This window comes from Brassica rapa, chromosome A09 (genome assembly GCF_000309985.2).
Source record: "Brassica rapa cultivar Chiifu-401-42 chromosome A09, CAAS_Brap_v3.01, whole genome shotgun sequence".
Classification (NCBI taxonomy): domain Eukaryota; kingdom Viridiplantae; phylum Streptophyta; class Magnoliopsida; order Brassicales; family Brassicaceae; genus Brassica; species Brassica rapa.
The window spans coordinates 1,042,454-1,061,351 of record NC_024803.2 but is presented as its reverse complement, the minus strand read 5'-3'; the positions used below and the strand labels follow the sequence as shown (position 1 = coordinate 1,061,351).

At 35.3% G+C, this 18,898-nt stretch overlaps 4 protein-coding genes across 5 annotated transcripts; 2 read left to right on the top strand and 2 right to left on the bottom strand.

Annotated features, from left to right (window-relative positions):
* Window positions 1-3,401: 3,401 nt before the first annotated feature.
* LOC103836752 (protein SENESCENCE-ASSOCIATED GENE 21, mitochondrial) lies at window positions 3,402-4,268 on the bottom strand. The gene is made up of 2 exons (XM_009113045.2): window positions 3,969-4,268; window positions 3,402-3,861 (listed from the first exon to the last, which is right to left on the bottom strand). The coding sequence occupies exons 1-2, from the start codon at window positions 4,040-4,042 to the stop codon at window positions 3,651-3,653; spliced, it is 285 nt and encodes a 94-aa protein (XP_009111293.1). The 5' UTR covers window positions 4,043-4,268; the 3' UTR covers window positions 3,402-3,650.
* A 242-nt stretch (window positions 4,269-4,510) lies between these two features.
* Window positions 4,511-8,942, top strand: LOC103836750 (uncharacterized protein C57A7.06). Its single transcript, XM_009113044.3, has 7 exons — window positions 4,511-5,613; window positions 5,987-6,107; window positions 6,194-6,672; window positions 7,098-7,619; window positions 7,709-8,356; window positions 8,427-8,558; window positions 8,648-8,942. Exons 1-7 carry the CDS (start codon window positions 5,353-5,355, stop codon window positions 8,792-8,794), a joined length of 2,310 nt encoding a protein of 769 aa, XP_009111292.1. The 5' UTR covers window positions 4,511-5,352; the 3' UTR covers window positions 8,795-8,942.
* Window positions 8,943-9,153: 211 nt separating this feature from the next.
* LOC103836822 lies at window positions 9,154-9,999 on the bottom strand. Its single transcript, XM_009113116.2, has one exon. The coding sequence runs from the start codon at window positions 9,997-9,999 to the stop codon at window positions 9,154-9,156; it is 846 nt and encodes a 281-aa protein (XP_009111364.2).
* Window positions 10,000-15,408: 5,409 nt separating this feature from the next.
* LOC103836749 (protein SINE1) lies at window positions 15,409-17,928 on the top strand. Of its 2 annotated transcripts, none has more exons than XM_018655159.2 (3): window positions 15,409-15,741; window positions 15,889-17,235; window positions 17,310-17,928. In XM_018655159.2, exons 2-3 carry the CDS (start codon window positions 15,925-15,927, stop codon window positions 17,703-17,705), a joined length of 1,707 nt encoding a protein of 568 aa, XP_018510675.1. In that variant the 5' UTR covers window positions 15,409-15,741; window positions 15,889-15,924; the 3' UTR covers window positions 17,706-17,928. The 2 variants fall into 2 exon arrangements, with proteins under 2 accessions (XP_018510675.1, XP_009111291.1); XM_009113043.3 differs by having other exon boundaries at window positions 15,413-15,741; window positions 15,931-17,235.
* Window positions 17,929-18,898: the final 970 nt, after the last annotated feature.

Here is an 18,898-nt window from a genome sequence, read left to right as displayed (position 1 = left end):
AACAGTCCAAGCTCAAAAGTTAGGAATCAAAAAGTTGAATGAATTTTTTTATTACTCTCAAAGTTTTAAGATAGATACCTGCAAAAAGAACTACACCATCGGAAGTAACTCTAGCAAATTCAGGCATGGTCTTGTTTAGGTTGTGTGGGAGATAATCCAGAGCATATGAGAGAAAGATTTTGGCATGTAGGGCAGAGAGAACTTGATATTAGCCACACATACAAGGCCTTTGCTGATAGGACTCTTGCAGTAAGAATCAACATCCTCGATCGATGTCATAGGGTTTGACTTCCCAAGCCAATGAATTAATCAGTGAAAATATCCGCTGCCTTCAATTTTTAAACTAAATCGAATATTTGAAAATATATGATAATCAATATATTAGTTATTGTTGAAATATGTGGCACAGAATATGGAAACAAATTACTAAATCAATACTATTAAAAAGAGAGGAGTCTTAAAAAATCTACCTAACAAAGTTGTTTGGATCCTTTTATTTAACTCGTTATTTTTTTTCTTTTACCTTAAACATAGACTAACAATATGTTACTATATATTTCTCTAACAATAATTTATTCAATTCCTTTATTAATTCAAATATCACTCCTAAATCTTAATCATCTATATTATTAAAACTGAAGTACATTTGAGAGTTGTTTGGAAACTTGGATAATAGTATAAATGAGAATTGTTTGGAAACATGGATAGTAGTATAAATGAGAATTGTTTGGAAACATGGATAGCAGTAGAAAATAATATTTGCTTATCTTAATTGATTTTTTAAAAGATTTTTATTATATTGTTAATCAATTCTAACTCTTCATCTATTATATTTACTAAATAAGTTAATATCATTTATTACAGAAGTACAAAACAAAATTTATTTGTTTTCAATTTTTATTTTATCTTTTACATTCATTTTTCTCAATTTTAATTATTTCTATACAAAATTCAAATCAAAATAATAATTTAAAATTAATTTATATAAATAATTGATTCAAATATATATATATTTTAAGAAAATTTACTAAAATATTTTCCAATAACCATTTAAAAAATATTTTCACTATATATAAAAAAAATACAATACATAACTTAATTAAAAACACCAACTTAAATTATGGTTTTTATATTTCATATTAAGTTTATAAATATAATATATGTGATTATTTATATGATGGTATGTATAAAATAATATTAATTATATGATTACTTATATTATGGTACATATAAAATATGATTAATTATATGATGACATATATATGATATATAATAGTGACATGAAAAACAAAACTTATTTGTTTTCAATTTTTTTATTTTATCTTTTACATTCATTTTCTCACTTTTTAACTATCTCATTAATTATATTTACTATAATATTTTGTCAGGATTATTTACATATTAACTATAATAATTCGACATATTTGAATGAAACCACTCTATTTGTGATAAGAATTCAAAATGGTTAACAATTTTTTTTATTTACTTATGTATCGGTTAGCCATGGACATTCGGATAACTATTCAGCTACGAGTTATTTCTGTGGGTTATCATGCTTTTTGAGTTTTGAAACTAGACTTCATTTCGGTATTATAAATTTTCATGTGTGTTTCGAATCGGGTCCAGATGAATTCAGTCTTGATATATACAAACCTACAAATATCCAAAAACTAATGTATTTGACGCCGGTACGGATATTTGTATGAAAAGTAAGAATATTAACAGATTCAATTCGGGTATGTTGAATTCAAATTAAACTAAAAATAACCAAATAACCAAAAGTAATCATATTACTCTATTTGATTCAGGTTCGATTATGATGTATAGAAATCTAAAAGTATTTATGCAATTAATTATATTATGATACATATAAAATATATAATACTAATCATAAAAATAAAATATCGATTTATAAGAAAGTAAAAATTAACACCCGCACGGGCGTGCGGGTCAATCTCTAGTTACTATTATTATGTTTACTCTTTTGACTTTTAATCGTAAAAACATTGAAACTAATGTTTTATATTATCACTTTTATCATATAATATATAATTTAAAGCAAGAGAAGTTACACGACATATATGTGTACATTTTAATTTCTTCTTTTCTTTATAATAACGTAATAATATATAAATTTTTCCACTAAAATCTCATATTATATACTAAACTTTCAATCGTCTATAGTTTGATAGATATTTTCATATTTAAAAATGAGTTTTCTAAAAAATATTTCATCAACCATGTTTTTGTACAATAACGTTAAAAATCTATATCAAAAGGTTGTTGGACCCGATATGGACGTAATGGGTCCACATCTGTTCGAGTATTTAGGATCCTAAAAAGATTCGAAATATCTAAAAAATCTGAAAAATATCCGAAACACGAAAAGTACTTGAAACTCCAAACAAAATACCCAAAAAATTCAAATACCTAAAAATTCAAAATCTTATTCAAAATCTGACACTGAATTGAAAATACCCAAAATTTTATCCAAAAACCCACAAAAAAATTAATTTGAAAATTTACCTGAAATCAAAAACTATAATCGTAAACCAAAAACCTAAAAAAATATTCGTAATGCCGGAAACATATTCAAAATATCCAAATATACCAAATAAACACAAGATATTTATGATCGGGTCTAGGGTAGGACCCGGACTCAAACAAAGACATGCGGGTCCAAAAAAAACCCCAATAGGTTATCTTCTCTAGACCTGAACTAAACATATATTTCCGGGTCGGTTCGGTCTGTTTTTTTGATCCGGATATAATTCTCATGCCAAAAAAACTTACGTAAAAGTATACATATAAAATATCAAATAAACTAATTCATAAATTATATAACTGTTAAAATTATATTTTTCGATATAATAAGACTTTGTATTATAATATAATCCAAAAAACCCGCGCTTGGCAAGCGCGGGTCAAAATCTAGTGCATAATTAATTGATTGGCGATTTTTAAGGAATTATGAGGTTTATTTTAAAGTTATTTCCAATGGTATAGGATGGTAATTCTTTAGGAAAAAACAGGGCTATTTCTAATTTGTACTTCTGTTTTAATAGTTTAGATAATATGTGTATTAGTAGTATTTGAATAGTTGTGGTAATTTGAGCTTCACATACTGATTTTCAGAGTTTGATCATTGATGCTTAGTCATTAAAAAACTCAGTTTAACCAAAATGAAGCTAAGAGACAAATGTATTATTGCAAACTATTGTAAACACTGATTTATATGCTTACCAAACATAGATATGATCTAACTATTAGACTATTGTATGGTATGCTTACATTATAATTATTGATATCCAGTTTAGATACCTTTCCAAAAGAATAAGTAGTCTTACACTTATCAGTAGTAGTTATGCTAAGTTATAAAATAAAAGATTGCTAGTAGTAAATAAGTGATTTTAGAAAACTATATTAATGGATAATACATTATACATCATATCCAACGATCCTTTTTGTTACAAAATAGAGCAACCAAGAAGGCTTCTCTATTGGTTTATTACAGAATCGCACGTAAAACAGGGTTCACCGCACAAGATCATAACCCTCTTCCCCTGATCTCGTCTCAAGACATTAAATTAACATTACAATAATTAATCAAAAAAAAAAGAAGAAGCAGACTTCTTTACTCAATTAATCAATCACTGCTTTTTGTTCAAGAGAGCTGCTCGTAGCTCAGCTGGATCAATCTCGTTGGAACCGGTTTCCGGTCTGTAATAGCCGGTTTTGGGGTCTGGAATCCAAGCAGCAATCTTCTGGTTCGATTCTTCCATTCCCTTCTTCATCACTGCCGAAACAACGGCTCCACCTTTTACACCACTCGGTTGCGCCGTCGTGGCAGCAAAACCACGTCTGTTAAACAAAAGAAAAACAAAAACGACAGCGTTTAGTAAACAAAACATAAACAGAGTAAAAACAGAGCACAAGCAGAGGAAAAACAGAGCATACGCAGAACATACCGGAAGATTGCATTGGAGAGTTGTTGAGAGACGAAAGCGGATACGAACTTAACGCTAGAGAGAGAACGAGCCATGTTTATCGAAATATGTGAAAGAGAGAGAGATGGAACAGACAATAAAAGGTTGAAACTTTTCTTGTTGTTTGGGAGGTTTTGTTCTTTTTATATCGCCGCCGCAGAAGGAGAGGTTTATCCGAGGAATAGGAGAGTTTGATCTGCGGCGAGGAGATTGAAAGAAGCTTGGTGTCGTCTGTGTGTCTCTCTCTCAAACTAGATTTGATTTCGAAATGGTTTTGAGGGATGTGAAATGAGGAAGAGGAGAGGAAGGTTTATATAGAAGGAAGGAAGGAAGGAAGGAAGGAGACGATGGAGAGTTGAAAATGAAAGTTAACTATGTCCTTTGACCATAATTAGCTTTGCTTTTTTTTCATTAAGTCAAAATTAGACTGTTTGCTTAATAAAATCTTTATTTAGGTTTGATTTAAACGTGTGAACATGATTAAAATAAAGTGTCTTGACACTATCGAAGAGTTTCAGACATTTAGAATCTCCAATTCAGTTCCTATACTTCTTTCAATTCCTATACTCGTCGATACTGTTTATAATTTGTAACTTTTTATATGACTTCATGAAGTCTATTAGTCTATAATTCACTTAATTATATTTTACAAAACCGTTTTCTAAAGTTTGCCAAATTTTTACAAAGCTTTATAAAATTTGTCAAAAGATGTTTATAAAGAGACTATAATGTTTTAAAAGCCAGAAAGACACTACAATACAAAATGAGCAAAATCACAGTGAAGTTTGTTGATGATCATTCATGACATGCAGTTTATGTTAGGCAATTGGTATATGGACTGCGAACATGTCATTTTCACTATATCTAACACATATAATTGCGATGCTTTGGGTCTTTTGCATGTTCTCTTCTTTTGCATGGCTCACCTGATAATTAGTTGTCATTTAAATTTGGTTAGAGAAATGTACAATATTACATTTATTATATAACCAATTTTGAAAACTAGATTGGAACCATCCAATTTTATTAGAGTTTATTTTTCTAAATAACAAAAAAAATTTGAGATCCAAAAGTATATTTCAAAGGTAAAATAGCTGTTGCTTTACGTGTAAGTTTTTTGTTGTTTCATTATAAAAAATGGATGATTGGTTGGATTGATTTAGAATTTCTACTTTAAATTTACTAGTGTCAATGTCTTCTGATTTTTGTGTGTACTTTATAAACTGGGCATCTTAATAGGCCTACTAAAAGCTTATTGGGCTTTACTTAATAAGAAACCAGACAAGAAAAAGAACTAAGACCGTGTAGTAAAAGTATATAAACCCTACGAGCGTGCCTCTCTCTCTCGAGTCGAAGCAAGACAGTCATGGGATCACTAAAAAGGAAATCATCATGGAGCTCGAAAACCCTAGCTAAGTCAAAGAAGAGGAAAGGTCCTCACTTGCCCAACTCAATACTCAAGATCATCGCCACCCAGAAACGTCCCTTGAACTCCGATGACAATGAGATCGATTCCGACGTCGATTTGTACGAGTACGAAGAAGGCATCCCTGAAGAGGAATCCAGAAAAAACAACCGCTACGGCCGTCTCGATAACTACGAATTCAAACTTCCTGATGATTTTGAGGTTTGTTAAACCATCCATTGCCGCGTGGCTGTATGATTTAGAGTTTAGAGTTTAGTGTTTAAGCATTTTAGCATTTAGGTTTAGTCTTTAGGCTTTAGATTTTAGCCTTGTGTTAGTGTTTTATGGTTGTTTTAGTGTTTTAGCATTTTAGCTTTTAGCTTGTTTTAGTGTTTAATGTTTTAGCTTTTAGTGTTGTTTTACTGCTGTTTTAGTGTTTTAGCGTTTAGTGTTTAAGCTTTTAGCGTTGTTTAAGTGTTTAATGTTTTAGCTTTAGCGTTTTAATGTTAAGCTTTTAGCGTTTTAGGTTTTCCTTGTAGCAATTGTTTTCCCTGGTATATGGCTCACTGGTTCATTGTCTTTATCCCCAATAAAGGATGAAGACGTGGAGTCAGAGGATGATGAAGATGGTCTGAACAGTGAGTATGATGGTGATGATGATAGACACACACGGATGTTGCAAGTACTCACTGGGATGCCTAGTGCAGCTTTTAATAGTAAAGACTGAGATACTTTCTTCTTCATTGCATTTGTAAGCTCTATATGTAACCCACTTGATACTCTTTTATCTTTTTTTTTTCAGGTGAGAATAAGAGCAAACCTCTGCTCTTCACTGAACCTTATCCAGAAGGTGAATTCAATCCCACACGTGACGTTCTCTCGGGTAAAAACATCCTCACCGAGGAAGACTTCTTGGCGCCTCTTGAAGAGTATCACAAAACAAGCAAACAAATCTCCCGGATGAGGAAAGATACTTACAAGTCCCTTGTTCACCCTCCTCTGCCGAAGCCAGACCGTGAAAGACTGGAACGTAAAGCGGCGAGAGGACTAGTTGATGAGGAGTTTAGCAAGTGGGTGCATCTGGTGAAAAGGAACAGGGAGGCCCCGACTGTTTACTTTAACCAAGAAGTCGTCAATCTTGGAAAGTCTACGGTCGGCGCAATAGCATCGGAGTTTCAACCGAGGACTGAGTTTGAGATGAGGATGGCTTCTGTGCTTAATGATAATGAGGTCTCGGAGGCTCATAGAGAAGATGGTGCTCGGCTTCTTGAATTGAACCAGGCAAGTTCTGTTATTTACTTCATTCCATGTAGACTACATGATGTAGTGTTGGGTTCGCGGGTCAACTCGACCCGCCCCGGACCTGCATAACCCCCAAGTAAATTTTTTTATATCCGCACTTGTCCCTCTAAAACCCGCGGTTAATATTAATTATATTAAAAATAATTAGTTTAAATATAAATAATTATTTTTTGAAAAATAATATTAAATATATTTAAATATTTATGATATTTTATTTATTTTTACGAAAAATCTTTTAAATCTTTTTTTTGCGGATTGGCAGGTATCCGAACAACTCAAATTCGGCTGATCCACTAGCTTAAAATAATCTCAACTCGCACCAACAATTCAAAATTTTCGAGCTCTAATTCCATGGAACATAGTTTATGGGTGAACTTCTGATGTAATTGTTCCAAATGATGCAGGTTTCTATGGAAGACCACATAAAGGACTATAACCACATTGCCAAGATGCGGAGCCTTCTCTTTAACCATGAGCGAAAGAGTAAACAGATCAAGAAGATTAAGTCCAAACTTTATCACCGCCTCAAAAACAAAGACCTGAGGAACTCGGTGCTGGGAGCATTAATGGACCCAGAGATGGCTAAAGAAGAGGCTATGAAGCAGGAGGCTAGACGTGTAGAGGAACGTATGACGTTTAAGCACAAGAACAGAGGAAAATGGGCCAAACGAATGGTAAGACGTGGACTGAATGTGAAATACAATGGAACTGGGGAAGCTATCACTGAGCAACTTCAGATAAATGCTGAGTTGTCCAGAAAGATAAACTCCTTGAGAGATGGAAGTAGCAGTGATGAAGAAGAGTTGAGTGATGGTTCGGATCAGGACACTCCTTATAAATTGTTAGCAAAAGCAAAGGAGAAGACGCTGAGAGCTTTGGAAGATGATGAAGTGTGCAACTCTGGTCTTATGTCATTACCTTTCATGGTAACATTTGCTTTGCTTTCTCCAAAACAGTTTTTTGATTCTTTGGTGCATTCATGTGGTGTCTTATCTTATCCTTTATGTTTGGTTAGGTCCGTGCTATGAAAAAGAAAAATGAGGAAGCTAATGAAGAAGCTAAGCGTGCAGTAGAGGAGTATGAAGAGTGGGAGAATTCTGGTGGAGCAGTAAAGCCTAAAAAAACAATTAGTGTTAGTGGTAGAAGAGTGTTTGGTGCAATCGAAGCTCCAAAAGAGTCTAAAAAGGATTCAGATAACTTCTATGACAACAACAGTGATAGTGATATAGACGATAATGACTTAGAGGGTGTAAGAGATACTGCATCACCTGCTAGAAGAAACACTGGAACCACTACAGAAACTGAGGTAACGAGAGATGAAGGAGGTGAAGATTCAGAGAGTGAAGCAGAGCAAATGGTGGACGGGATCTTTGAAGTTCCTAGTCAAGCAGAGCTTATAAACCGTGCTTTTGCTGGTGATGATGTGGTAGGTGAGTTTGAGAAGGAGAAGCAAGAGGTTCTAAACCAGGAAGTTCCTGAACCGGAAAAGCCGGTTCTGCTTCCTGGTTGGGGACAACCATGGCCTACCAATAAGAGAGGTTATCATCAGATCAAAACAACAAGGAAAGAAGAAGATGCTCAGAGAAAGAGAGAGGAAGCTCTCAAAACAAGGAAAGACTTTCGTCTTAAACATGTTATCATATCAGAGAAAGTCGATAAAAAGGTCAGTAGTGTCTCTCACTCAGCTGTTCATAACCATTTGATTTAATACTCAAGTTATCTGTTTTTGACAGGCTGAGAAACTTCATACTACGACTCCACCTTTCCCTTTTACATCAAAGGAAGTTTTCGAACATAGTATGCGTATGCCTATAGGACCCGAGTTTAATCCCTCTACTGTTGTTGGAGATCTAAACCGTCCAGAGGTTCGTTCTTCATTACTTTGACAAGCTCTCATTAGTACCTATGTTGCACTTCTTTTTGACCTTGTGGCGATTTGACCTCTTGTGCACAGGTTGTGAAGAAGACTGGAGTCATAATCAAACCGGTGAAGTTTGAAGAAGTAAATCCAAATGAGGAAGTAGATGATGAACACCCTCGAAACCATCAGAAACCAAGACTCAATAAGAAAACTAGTAGACGCCAAAGCAAAGTCAAGTAAAAGATAAAAGCTCCAAAGATTGTTCCATTTCTTATACTTTATTTAGAAACATTTGTTGATCCCATGGGATGAGTTTTGCCTTTGTAACTTGTCTTATTTTATAAAATATTTGACATTTTGCTGTTTATTTCAAATCCTTGGTCATCTCCATCTTCTTCCACCCTCTCAAACTCTTGTCTCCATTTCTCCATCTGTAAGGCTTTAATTAGTTCAGAGAAAAGGTTGTCTCCACCCTCTTTTTTTTTCGAATGAATGCAAAATTTATTCAATCGAAAAATACCTGTGTTACATCAAGTGCTACTAGAGTTTGCTTTATACAAAGTCAAAAAAAAAAACGATCTACATCTAGATCTTATAAACTATGGATGAGGCCTCCTTGTCTCAAACCATCGACATAAGCCTTCCTCCAAATATCTCTGTCCTTTACTCTTCACAGCAAGCAACTTCAATCTTATTGTCTTATCCACAAACTTATAAAGTATCCTCTCATCCCTTCTCTGCTCCCCATGGCGACGAGCATTTCTCTCCCGCCAGATACTGTGAACCAGAGCTTGAAAAGCATAGCAAAGCAAAAACCCCTCTGTAGTCTTTTGATGTTGTCTTGAAATAGCATCAATAACATCATTCCATTCATAAGTAAACTCACTTCCCATAATTCCTTCTACTAACTCCCTCCAGATTTTCCTAGAATATCTACACCCAAAAAATAGATGTTGACAAGTCTCTGCAGTCTCAGTACATAGAACGCAAGTCTCATCAACTGCGTTGTTCCAGAGCTTCATTCTATCACATGTTGGCAGTCTGTTTCTTATAGCCACCCAAACAACAAAGGAGAATTTAGGAGTAGATTGAGGAAACCATACCCCTTTATTCCAGGCACAAACCGGCTGAGCTTGACGCATAGACTGCCAAGTCTTTTTCGTTGAGAACTTGTTTGCGAAAGTATTCCCATTCTGCTTCCAGAGAGGGATATCGTCTTCAACACTTCTCCTATTTCGAACCTTCTCAATTTCTTCTTCCACCTCATTTAGAATACTCAGTCTGTGCCTTCGTCTACGATGTCCCGTTAAAACATCAGCAACATGTGAATTCTCGGTAATACCCATAGCCAAATTCCCTCCTCTGCCCAATACATCCTTCAAACATCCAAGTTGAGACCAGGAATCATACCAAAAAGATGTATGCTCCCCATTATAAACATCCATCTTTAGGTATTGTTTAGCATAGTCCCGTAGCTTCAAAATTTTATTCCACATCCAAGAGCCTGCAGCTGCACTTCTCATCGACCAAAAAGACGCCTTTCGAATCAAATAGCAGTGAATCCATTTGACCTATAAAGATGAACGACAAGCAAAGATCCTCCAGAGTAGCTTCAGACCAAGAACCAGATTGATTTCCTTTAGCGGCCGTAGCCCCAAACCCCCTTCACACTTCGGCAGACATATATCCTTCCAACTAACTTTGGCTTTGCTTGACTTTAAATCTGGACCAGACCAAAGGAAAGCAGAGCATAAGCTTTCAATCTCCTTTAGGCAACTACTAGGAAGTCTAAAAGCCGATAACCAGAAATTAGCCATGCTAGTAATCATAGAGCTGATGAGTTGAAGCCGACCTCCATACGATAGGAATCTACCTGTCCAAGACTTCATCCTCTTTCTGATTTTCTCCACCAAGGGCATATAATCAGTCACTGTCATTCTCCTAGTAAGCAAAGGTAGTCCAAGATATCTCACTGGAAGATTTCCAGTCGCAAAGGGGAAACAAGCAAGAATATCTCTCTCATGATCTACTGAAATCCCAGCCGTATAGAGAGTAGATTTTTCAAGACTTATCTTTAGACCAGAAATTCTTGCAAATTCTTCAAAGATCCTGAGAATACCTTCTACTGAGCGTTTTGTACCATCAGTAAAGACTAGCAAATCATCAGCAAAGCACCGGTGTGTAAGCAAAATGTTCTGGCACCGAGGATGATAGCCAATAATTTTCTGTGCTGCAGCCTTGTCAAGTAAGTGAGACAAAACGTTCATACAAATAACAAAGAGGTAGGAGGAGAGAGCACAACCCTGTCTCAGACCTCGCTTACTCTGGAAAAAGCCTGCTAACTCTCCATTTACTTGAACCGAGAAGGAAGGAGTGCAGACACAAAGCTCAATCCAATGCACAAACTGCTCTGGCAATTTTAGAGCTCTCAACGTATTCAACATAAAAGGCCAATGAACAGAGTCAAAAGCCTTTGCAATATCAATCTTCATGGCGCATCTAGGTGATATATCCTCCTTATGATAATCCTTGACAATTTCAGTAGCAAACAGCAAATTCTCCACCAACAGTCTATCTCTTACAAACGCTGATTGATTTGGGGATATACATTGAGGAAGCGTACCTTTCAGCCGATTTGCAATGATCTTTGAAATTACCTTATATAGAACATTGCAGCAAGATATTGGTCTATAATCCCTCATCTCAACTGCAGCTTCTTTCTTCGGGATCAGAGCTAGGATGGTGGTGTTCAGGCCTTTCGGAAGAAACCCCTTCGTAAAGAATGATTGCACCGCAACTGTGAAGTCATTGCCAATAATACTCCAAGATGCTTTAAAGAATTCTGACGTAAAACCATCAGGCCCCGGTGATTTATTACTCGGCATTTTGAACAACACTTCCTTGATCTCCTCACTTGTGACTGGTTTTATCAACTGTGCCCTTTCTCCCTCAGAACAGCGAAATGGTATAATCTGCTGCATCTCTTCTACAGAAATCCCCCGAGTCTCTACAGGTACATGGGATAAGAAATCTTGAAAGAACCTCTCTGCTTCGGCTTTTATAGCCTCCTGTGATGTAGCAATAACACCATTAGGACACTTGATTTCTCTAATCGTATTCCTCATCTCTCTCACCCTAGCCGCATTATGAAATACTTTATTGTTGCAATCACCCAACTGCAGCCAATGCATCTTAGAACGTTGCTTAAGAACCTTTTCTTCAATTGCAGAAATTCTTTGCCAATGCTCTGCTGCCAACAACTCCGCTCTGATATTCTCTTGAGAAGGATCATTAAATAGTTTCTCCTGCTTCATACAAAGACCCTTATAGACTTCCTGAACTCTCATAGACAATTTGCCTAATTTTTCTTTGCTCAGGTTCCGAATCAGAGGCTTCAGAGCTTTTAGATACTTTGAGAATCTGAAAAGAGCTGAAGTTGACTGAAATAGGGGTTGAGTATCCTTCCAATAATCTTCTATCAAGGTGAGGAACTCTGGCATATCCGCAACCACATTTGTGAATTTGAATGGCCTTCGTTTCCCAATTGCTTCCGCTTGTAAATGAAATCTTCCTCTAACATGATCCGAACATCCCCCAGCTTCAAACACGCCATAAGCCTGGCTTCTCTGATTCATCCAAGTCTCATTTACTAAGATTAATTAATTACCTCGTGCTCCTCTTCCTCCATCGCCTCTCTCTCTCCGTCAGGGCACACACTTTTTTAGCCGATTTGGATAGTGTGACACGTAATCATCGTCGTATCCGGCCCATTTATAATTTCTTATGGGCCTTTTACAGGCTCAATTTCTGACCTTTTCGTTAATTATTATTAGTATTTGCTATTTTGAAATTGCATAATCAATCTGTCAAATCTCAAGTCATCAGAATATTAAAAACATGTCACCAATAAATTAACCCCCTTTGCCGAGGTGAAACGTTGAAAGGTCTCTGTTTCCTCGGGACCAAAAGAACTAACGGTAACATTTTCTTCATTTTTTTACCGGTGGATGATAAATTTTAAAAAATTGGAAAAAAATAAAGAAACACCAAACGATAACTTTCACTAAAACCCGACACCATCTGTCTATATAAACAAACAATGGCAGTTTCCTCTCTTACCACCACTCTTCCTTCTTGATCTTGTTCTGTCTCTCTCTCTCTCTCTTTCTCAAGAAACGATGGTGTACTTTCAGATGTCGCTCATAAACTGTGAAGTAAAGACCTTGAAGGAAGTATTGAAAGTGTCGCCGTTCATATATACGATGGGAAGCTTCCCTCTCACGCCTCGGCTCATTACCCAAACAAATGCCTTGCGCGTTGCGCTCTCTTCAGATCAGAGTCTAAATCCCATCTTAAGCACTTGAAGGCAGGTATATTTTTTTTCTATTATCATCTTTTTTTTTTGAATAAACATAAAATTTTAAAATTAAAAAGATTTTAAACTTTTTTTAAGAGAAATTTTGGTATATTGTTTTGATTAATTATGAAAACTTTAAGATGCATGATGTGAAAACTATTCGATACATATGGCCATTCAGTTGATTTATCAATTGGACGTAAGTGATTGTATGATTGTTTTTGTCTTCACGGATTGTATTCATTTAGTTTAATTTCTAAATTGATCACTTACAATATCAAAATTACTCTTAAAAATTGTTTTCTCAAAATAAACATTTTTATTATCATCTCTCTCTTTTTCTTTTTTGAATAAACATAAAAATTAAAAATTAAAAAGATTTCAAACTTTTTTTAAGAGAAATTTTAATATATTGTTTTGATTAATTATGAAAACTTTAAGATGCATGATGTGAAAACTATTCGATCAATATGGCCATCAGTTGATTTATCAATTGGACGTAAGAGATCGTATGATTGTTTTTGTCTTCACGGATTGTATTCATTTAGTTTAATTTCTAAATTGATCACTCATAATATCAAAATTACTCTTAAAAATTGTTTTCTCAAAATTACTTTGATTGCATATATAGTTAAATGTTGCATGTTAAAACATTAATTAAAGAAGCCCATATCAGACACTAACCCTGAGAGTTTAATAATTGTTTCGAGGGATCCATCGGAGGAAGTTTTAACAACAGGAGGATGGCATTTGGGCTCCTTGAAGTAGAAGAAGGAGAAGAAGCTGTTATATAGGTTGATAACCAGGAAAGCCCAACTGATGACCAGAAGCCCACGTGATAATTGCATCCTCTAAAGAGAGCAGTGAGGGGGAATCCATCGCGAAAAACGGCCCAGAAACAACAATTATGAAAACCCAGAGAAAAAGAATACTAGAATAGTGAACTTCTAGTAGTAGACAGTGGAATTTAAGATGAAAACGTTTTGTAAGTAATGTTTCTGTGTTGACAAAAAAAAAGTAATGTTTTTGTAAAGCTTTAGTTTTCACATTAATCTTTTATTTCTAGTTTGAAAATTTTATTGTTTTTTTTTTACTATGTGTTTTATATAGTTAGTTACCTTAAGAAAAGTTTGTATTGACAACAACAACATATTAAAAGTAGTATTTACAAATTGTTACTTTGTTTCATAAACGATATTAAAAAAATAAGAGTAAAAAAATTCATCTCCATATCTAAAATATAAAAATGTTAATATTTAAATGATAAATTGTTGGTAACAGAGGATCTTAGCGGGAGAGGTTGAAGAAGGATAAATTTAATTTATATCGAAATTCCTGAGAGGGAGATCATCTTCTCTTCGTTAGCTCTATCACTTGATTCAATCAGGTAGGATCTTCGAACCGTGGTCGATCATCGTATACATAGTTTGATCCTCAGCTTCTGGATTTACTGATATAATCTGAAACTGTGTACTTTCGGCATTGGGATATAGGGAGGGAGGAAAGATACAATGGCTGGGGAAGGAGATAAGATAAAGGGATAAGAAAGCCTAGGCGTTACTGGACTTTCTTTTGAAAAGACCTGAGCTGCGAGTAATCGACATGCCAATTGTGTGTGCTCCATGATTGATGAGCTCATTGGAACCAACAACTTGTTAAAAAATTTCATCGATTAACTCACCCAATAAGAGATTTCAAAACAAAAGAAATACATATTTTTGTTGGTTCCGTGCTACTTTTTTTACGTATGACCCTCAAATTCCATTACTTGGTTTTAAAGCATAGATAGAGTTATATTCTAAAGTATAGATATTAGAGAGAATTGAGAAATAAGCTCTTCTCCATCAATCACTTGTAACTTCTTTTATACTACAAAGGAGAAATCATTCTCATAATTACATTTAATGTACTAAGGATATACACCACAATTAACGGGTCTGAATATGATATGAAACTCTACCTATTCCAAAATTTCTCCAAAATCATTGATAATCGGAAAGAATTGGAATTTGTTCTCCGTTAATCAAATCTTACCTCTACTTTTTTATGCTACTAGGAGAAGATCTTAATCATAAACACATTTACGTCCCTAAAAATATTCATCACAATTATTAACTAGCTTGAATATCATAAGTTTTCATAATCTCCAATAGTAAGGGAAAATGACATTATTATATAAAAAATCTAAGAAATTAATAAGTTAATTGACAGAATTAAAATAAATCTAAAACATATTTTAATGTAGACGTTAATATGCGATGGACACGGTCTCCCACCTAGAATATTTTTGAAAATGTTAAATGAAGACAAAAATAAATATTTTGAAAATGTTGTAGATCGATAATAGATCGAAAAAGGGGTAGTTTCGTCCATTGAAATGGGACCCACTGCATCTAATGAAAGAGCGGTGAGATTTTGAATATAGAGAGAAATTTGAATTTAAATCTAATCTACTACAACACATGATCTACTATTTTATATGTCGGAACGCGAGAAAAAAAAATTAAAACAACTAAAAAACATACAGACGGCGACAAGTGAATCAGAGTGAGACCTTAACAAGACAAAAAGAAAAGAAACAAAAAAACCCTAAATCCGCTAAAGACCAACACTTGTCTCAATACATTTGAAAATGTGCGGGATTTTTCTTTCATAAACATCTCTCAGAGCTTCAGCTTCTTCTTCTAACATTGGTTTCTTCTCCCTTGAGAGAGTTTTCTTCCAGACAAGATCTCTCAAGAGAGCTTAGCTCCAGCTGATACAGAGATCTGTTCCTCTTACCTTCAAACCCAATAAGGAGCAACAACATCTCCACTACAAAAACACAAAGGTACAGATCTGTTTCTCCGACATTCTCGCTTCTGTCTGAATTCGAACTTAGCTGTCTATTTTTCAGTTTCTGTCGGAAAGTTCACGCCTTTACATTTTACAGAGTATTAGATTTGAACAATGCATCTAAAGTTTCTGACTTTAACAGATCTGAGATAAAGTCTCTGACTTTCGTCTCTGTTTAATGCAGTTTTTGAGAGCAATGGGTCTGAATCTCAATCCAATTCTCCGACAAGAGCTCGCAAACCTCGACAAAGACACAGAGAGCCGCAAAACCGCCATGAAAGCACTCAAATCCTACGTCAAAGACCTCGACTCAAAAGCCATCCCTAGCTTCTTAGCGCAAGTCTCCGAGACCAAAGAGACCAACTCTCTCTCCGGGGAATACACAATCTCCCTCTACGAGATCCTCGCTCGCGTCCACGGACCCAACATCGTCCCCCAGATCGACACCATCATGTCCACCATCGTCAAGACCTTAGCTTCCAGCGCCGGATCCTTCCCTCTTCAACAAGCTTGCTCCAAAGTGGTCCCCGCCATCGCTAGGTACGGTATCGACCCTACGGACCAAGAAGAAAACAAGAAACGTGTGATTATACACTCTCTGTGTAAGCCTCTCTCTGACTCTCTCCTGTGTTCTCAAGAGAGCTTAGCTTCAGGATCCGCGCTTTGTCTCAAAGCTCTCGTGGATTGTGATAACTGGAGGTTTGCTTCTGACGAGATGGTGAATAAAGTTTGCCAAAACGTCGTCGTTGCGCTTGACGCGAACTCGAACCAGACGCATCTCCATATGGGTCTTGTCATGGCCCTTGCGAAGCGTAATCCTTTGATCGTCGAGGCTTACGCGAGGCTGTTGATTCACACGGGGGTAAGGATACTCGGGTTTGGTGTGAAGGAAGGGAACTCGCAGAAGAGGTTGTCTGCGGTGCAGATGATTAACTTTTTGATGAAGTGTTTGGATCCGAGGAGTATATACTCTGAGGTTGAGTTGATTGTTAAGGAGATGGAGAGGTGCCAGACGGATCAGATGGCGTACGTTAGAGGAGCTGCTTATGAAGCGATGGTGACTTCGAAGAGGATAGCTGGGGAGCTTGAGGGGAAGATGGAGAAGAAAGGTTCTTGTCGTTCTGTGACTGGTTCGAATTTTGGTGGAAGAAAGTGTTCTCCTCGTTCTCATGATGATAATGAGTCTTTGTCACCTGAGTCACAGACTCTTGGAGGGTCTTTTAGTGGTGGGTATGATTCTCCGGTTGAGTCTTCGCCGCGTAGCTCTTGTAACTTTGATGGGAGGAGTGTGAATAGGAAGCTTTGGAGGAGTAATGGTGTGGTTGATATCTCTTTGAAGGATGGTTTGTTCTCTGGAGACACCACGGTGTCTGATTCACCTCTTGTCCCTTATTATCATTGTGACAATGGAGATAATGAGTTTGAAGGTTTTGTAATGGGAAGTTTGAGGAACAGGAGGATGCAGAACACAACTCCTACTAGTCCACAGGTGAGAAGCTTTGTTGTAATGATTTTGCTAGTTTCTTTTTAATGTTTCTGACTTTATGTTTTATGGTGCAACAGAGACAGTGTTGTTCAAGGAACATGAATGCTGAAAATTTCAACATCTATAGCACTCCGAGGAAGCTAATCAGTTCTCTTCAGTATCCTGATGATATGGGCTTGGATCATTCTGACATTCAGAGTCCAATGCTATCTCGCCAGAACACTAAACTCAGGAAGCAATCATCTCCAACACCTGTGAAGCAAGCGATGGAAACAATCGCATCATCATCAACTGTGATGCTTAGTGAAGAGACAACACCTCAATCACATATGATAATGAGTAGTAAGAAGAAGAAGAACATGAGGTATGCCAAACTCATGTTTGCTATATCCTTTTTTGTGGTGGTGCTGTTTACAAGTGTGGTGATGTTCAGTCAAGATGATGATGTTGTTTACTACAGTGTTCCAACATGATGATTCCACCTCTCTTTTGGTGGTCAGTTTTAAATCCTAGTGTAACGGGGAGACGAGGTTATTTAGTTATCCAATTCACATGTTGCTTGTTTGTATTGTACTTTTAGTACAAGGTGTAAAATCTTCTTCTACTCTTTGTTCTCATTTTGTTTTAGTGCAAATCTGTTGTATCAAAACATTGTTTTAGTATAAAATGTTTAGAAAAGTTTAAGATTATAAATTTTATTGCACTGTCCTGGTTGCTATGAACAGAATGAGAAAAGTGAAGCGTTATGCGTCCGTGCTCTAAAGAAGGCGAGCAATGATGCTGTGCACAACTGCACAAGGTTGATGATGCGAAGAGTAAGAATCTGAGGTTCATAGACTCTTGGAGGCAGAGAAGATAATGTTTTTGGCTGAAATCGAAGCTGCTCTTGTTAAGAGCTACGTGAAGTTCGTTTTGATTGATGATAATAATTTATCTGGACGTTTCTCTTTTTCTACAAGAAAAGCATACGAGGGCCGTGCGGCCGTGCCTACGAGGCATTTGCCTCAAACGTCCAGTGGCTAAAATCTATATAAAGTAATATAAATATTATTTATTTAAAATAGACAACTGAATATTTTCTATATTTATATTTATGGTAACTAATCTTTTCATATATTTGTAAATTATAATAATTCTAATTTGTATGCAATATATACTTCTTATTTAATTTAAATATTTGATACTTTAACCATTGATGGTTATACTAGAATAAATTTTATCTGATATATTTTTAAATTAAATATAATTCTTTTCTAAATTGATGTTACATAAATTTCCTAAATATATGCGCTTACAAAGCTAACATTTCACATAAATTCTAATTAACAATTTCTAATTATCTTTAAATTAATAGTTAAAAACTTAAATAAAGTTAATTATTCTAAGCAAACCTATGATCAATATATAGACATTTTTACAATTTCTGTTTTTCGATTTATTTCATCGGATATACAAAAAATTTATCAAATAAAAATGGATTGAACAAATAGATTTTTTTATTTCTATTATGAACTAACAAACATGTTAATTATTTTATTGACAAAAATAATCTTGTGTTTAAAAATGACGGGTCAAAATCTAGTATAGTTTTAAAATTAAGTCTCCACAGGTTTGATCACCTTTCCCTCATGATTTCAACTTCCTTTTTTTGAGCAACTGATATTCC

Excerpts from the sequence above, each read along its gene's own strand:
- LOC103836752 (XM_009113045.2), bottom strand. The coding sequence starts at position 4,042 with ATGGCTCGTTCTCTCTCTAGCGTTAAGTTCGTATCCGCTTTCGTCTCT. Across the intron at positions 3,862-3,968 it reads CTCTCCAATGCAATCTTCCG|ACGTGGTTTTGCTGCCACGA; the intron begins GTATGTTCTGCG and ends TTTGTTTAACAG.
- LOC103836822 (XM_009113116.2), bottom strand. The coding sequence starts at position 9,999 with ATGGATGTTTATAATGGGGAGCATACATCTTTTTGGTATGATTCCTGG.
- LOC103836750 (XM_009113044.3), top strand. The coding sequence starts at position 5,353 with ATGGGATCACTAAAAAGGAAATCATCATGGAGCTCGAAAACCCTAGCT. Across the intron at positions 6,673-7,097 it reads GGCTTCTTGAATTGAACCAG|GTTTCTATGGAAGACCACAT; the intron begins GCAAGTTCTGTT and ends CAAATGATGCAG. Across the intron at positions 8,357-8,426 it reads CAGAGAAAGTCGATAAAAAG|GCTGAGAAACTTCATACTAC; the intron begins GTCAGTAGTGTC and ends TGTTTTTGACAG.
- LOC103836749 (XM_018655159.2), top strand. The coding sequence starts at position 15,925 with ATGCAGTTTTTGAGAGCAATGGGTCTGAATCTCAATCCAATTCTCCGA. Across the intron at positions 17,236-17,309 it reads CAACTCCTACTAGTCCACAG|AGACAGTGTTGTTCAAGGAA; the intron begins GTGAGAAGCTTT and ends ATGGTGCAACAG.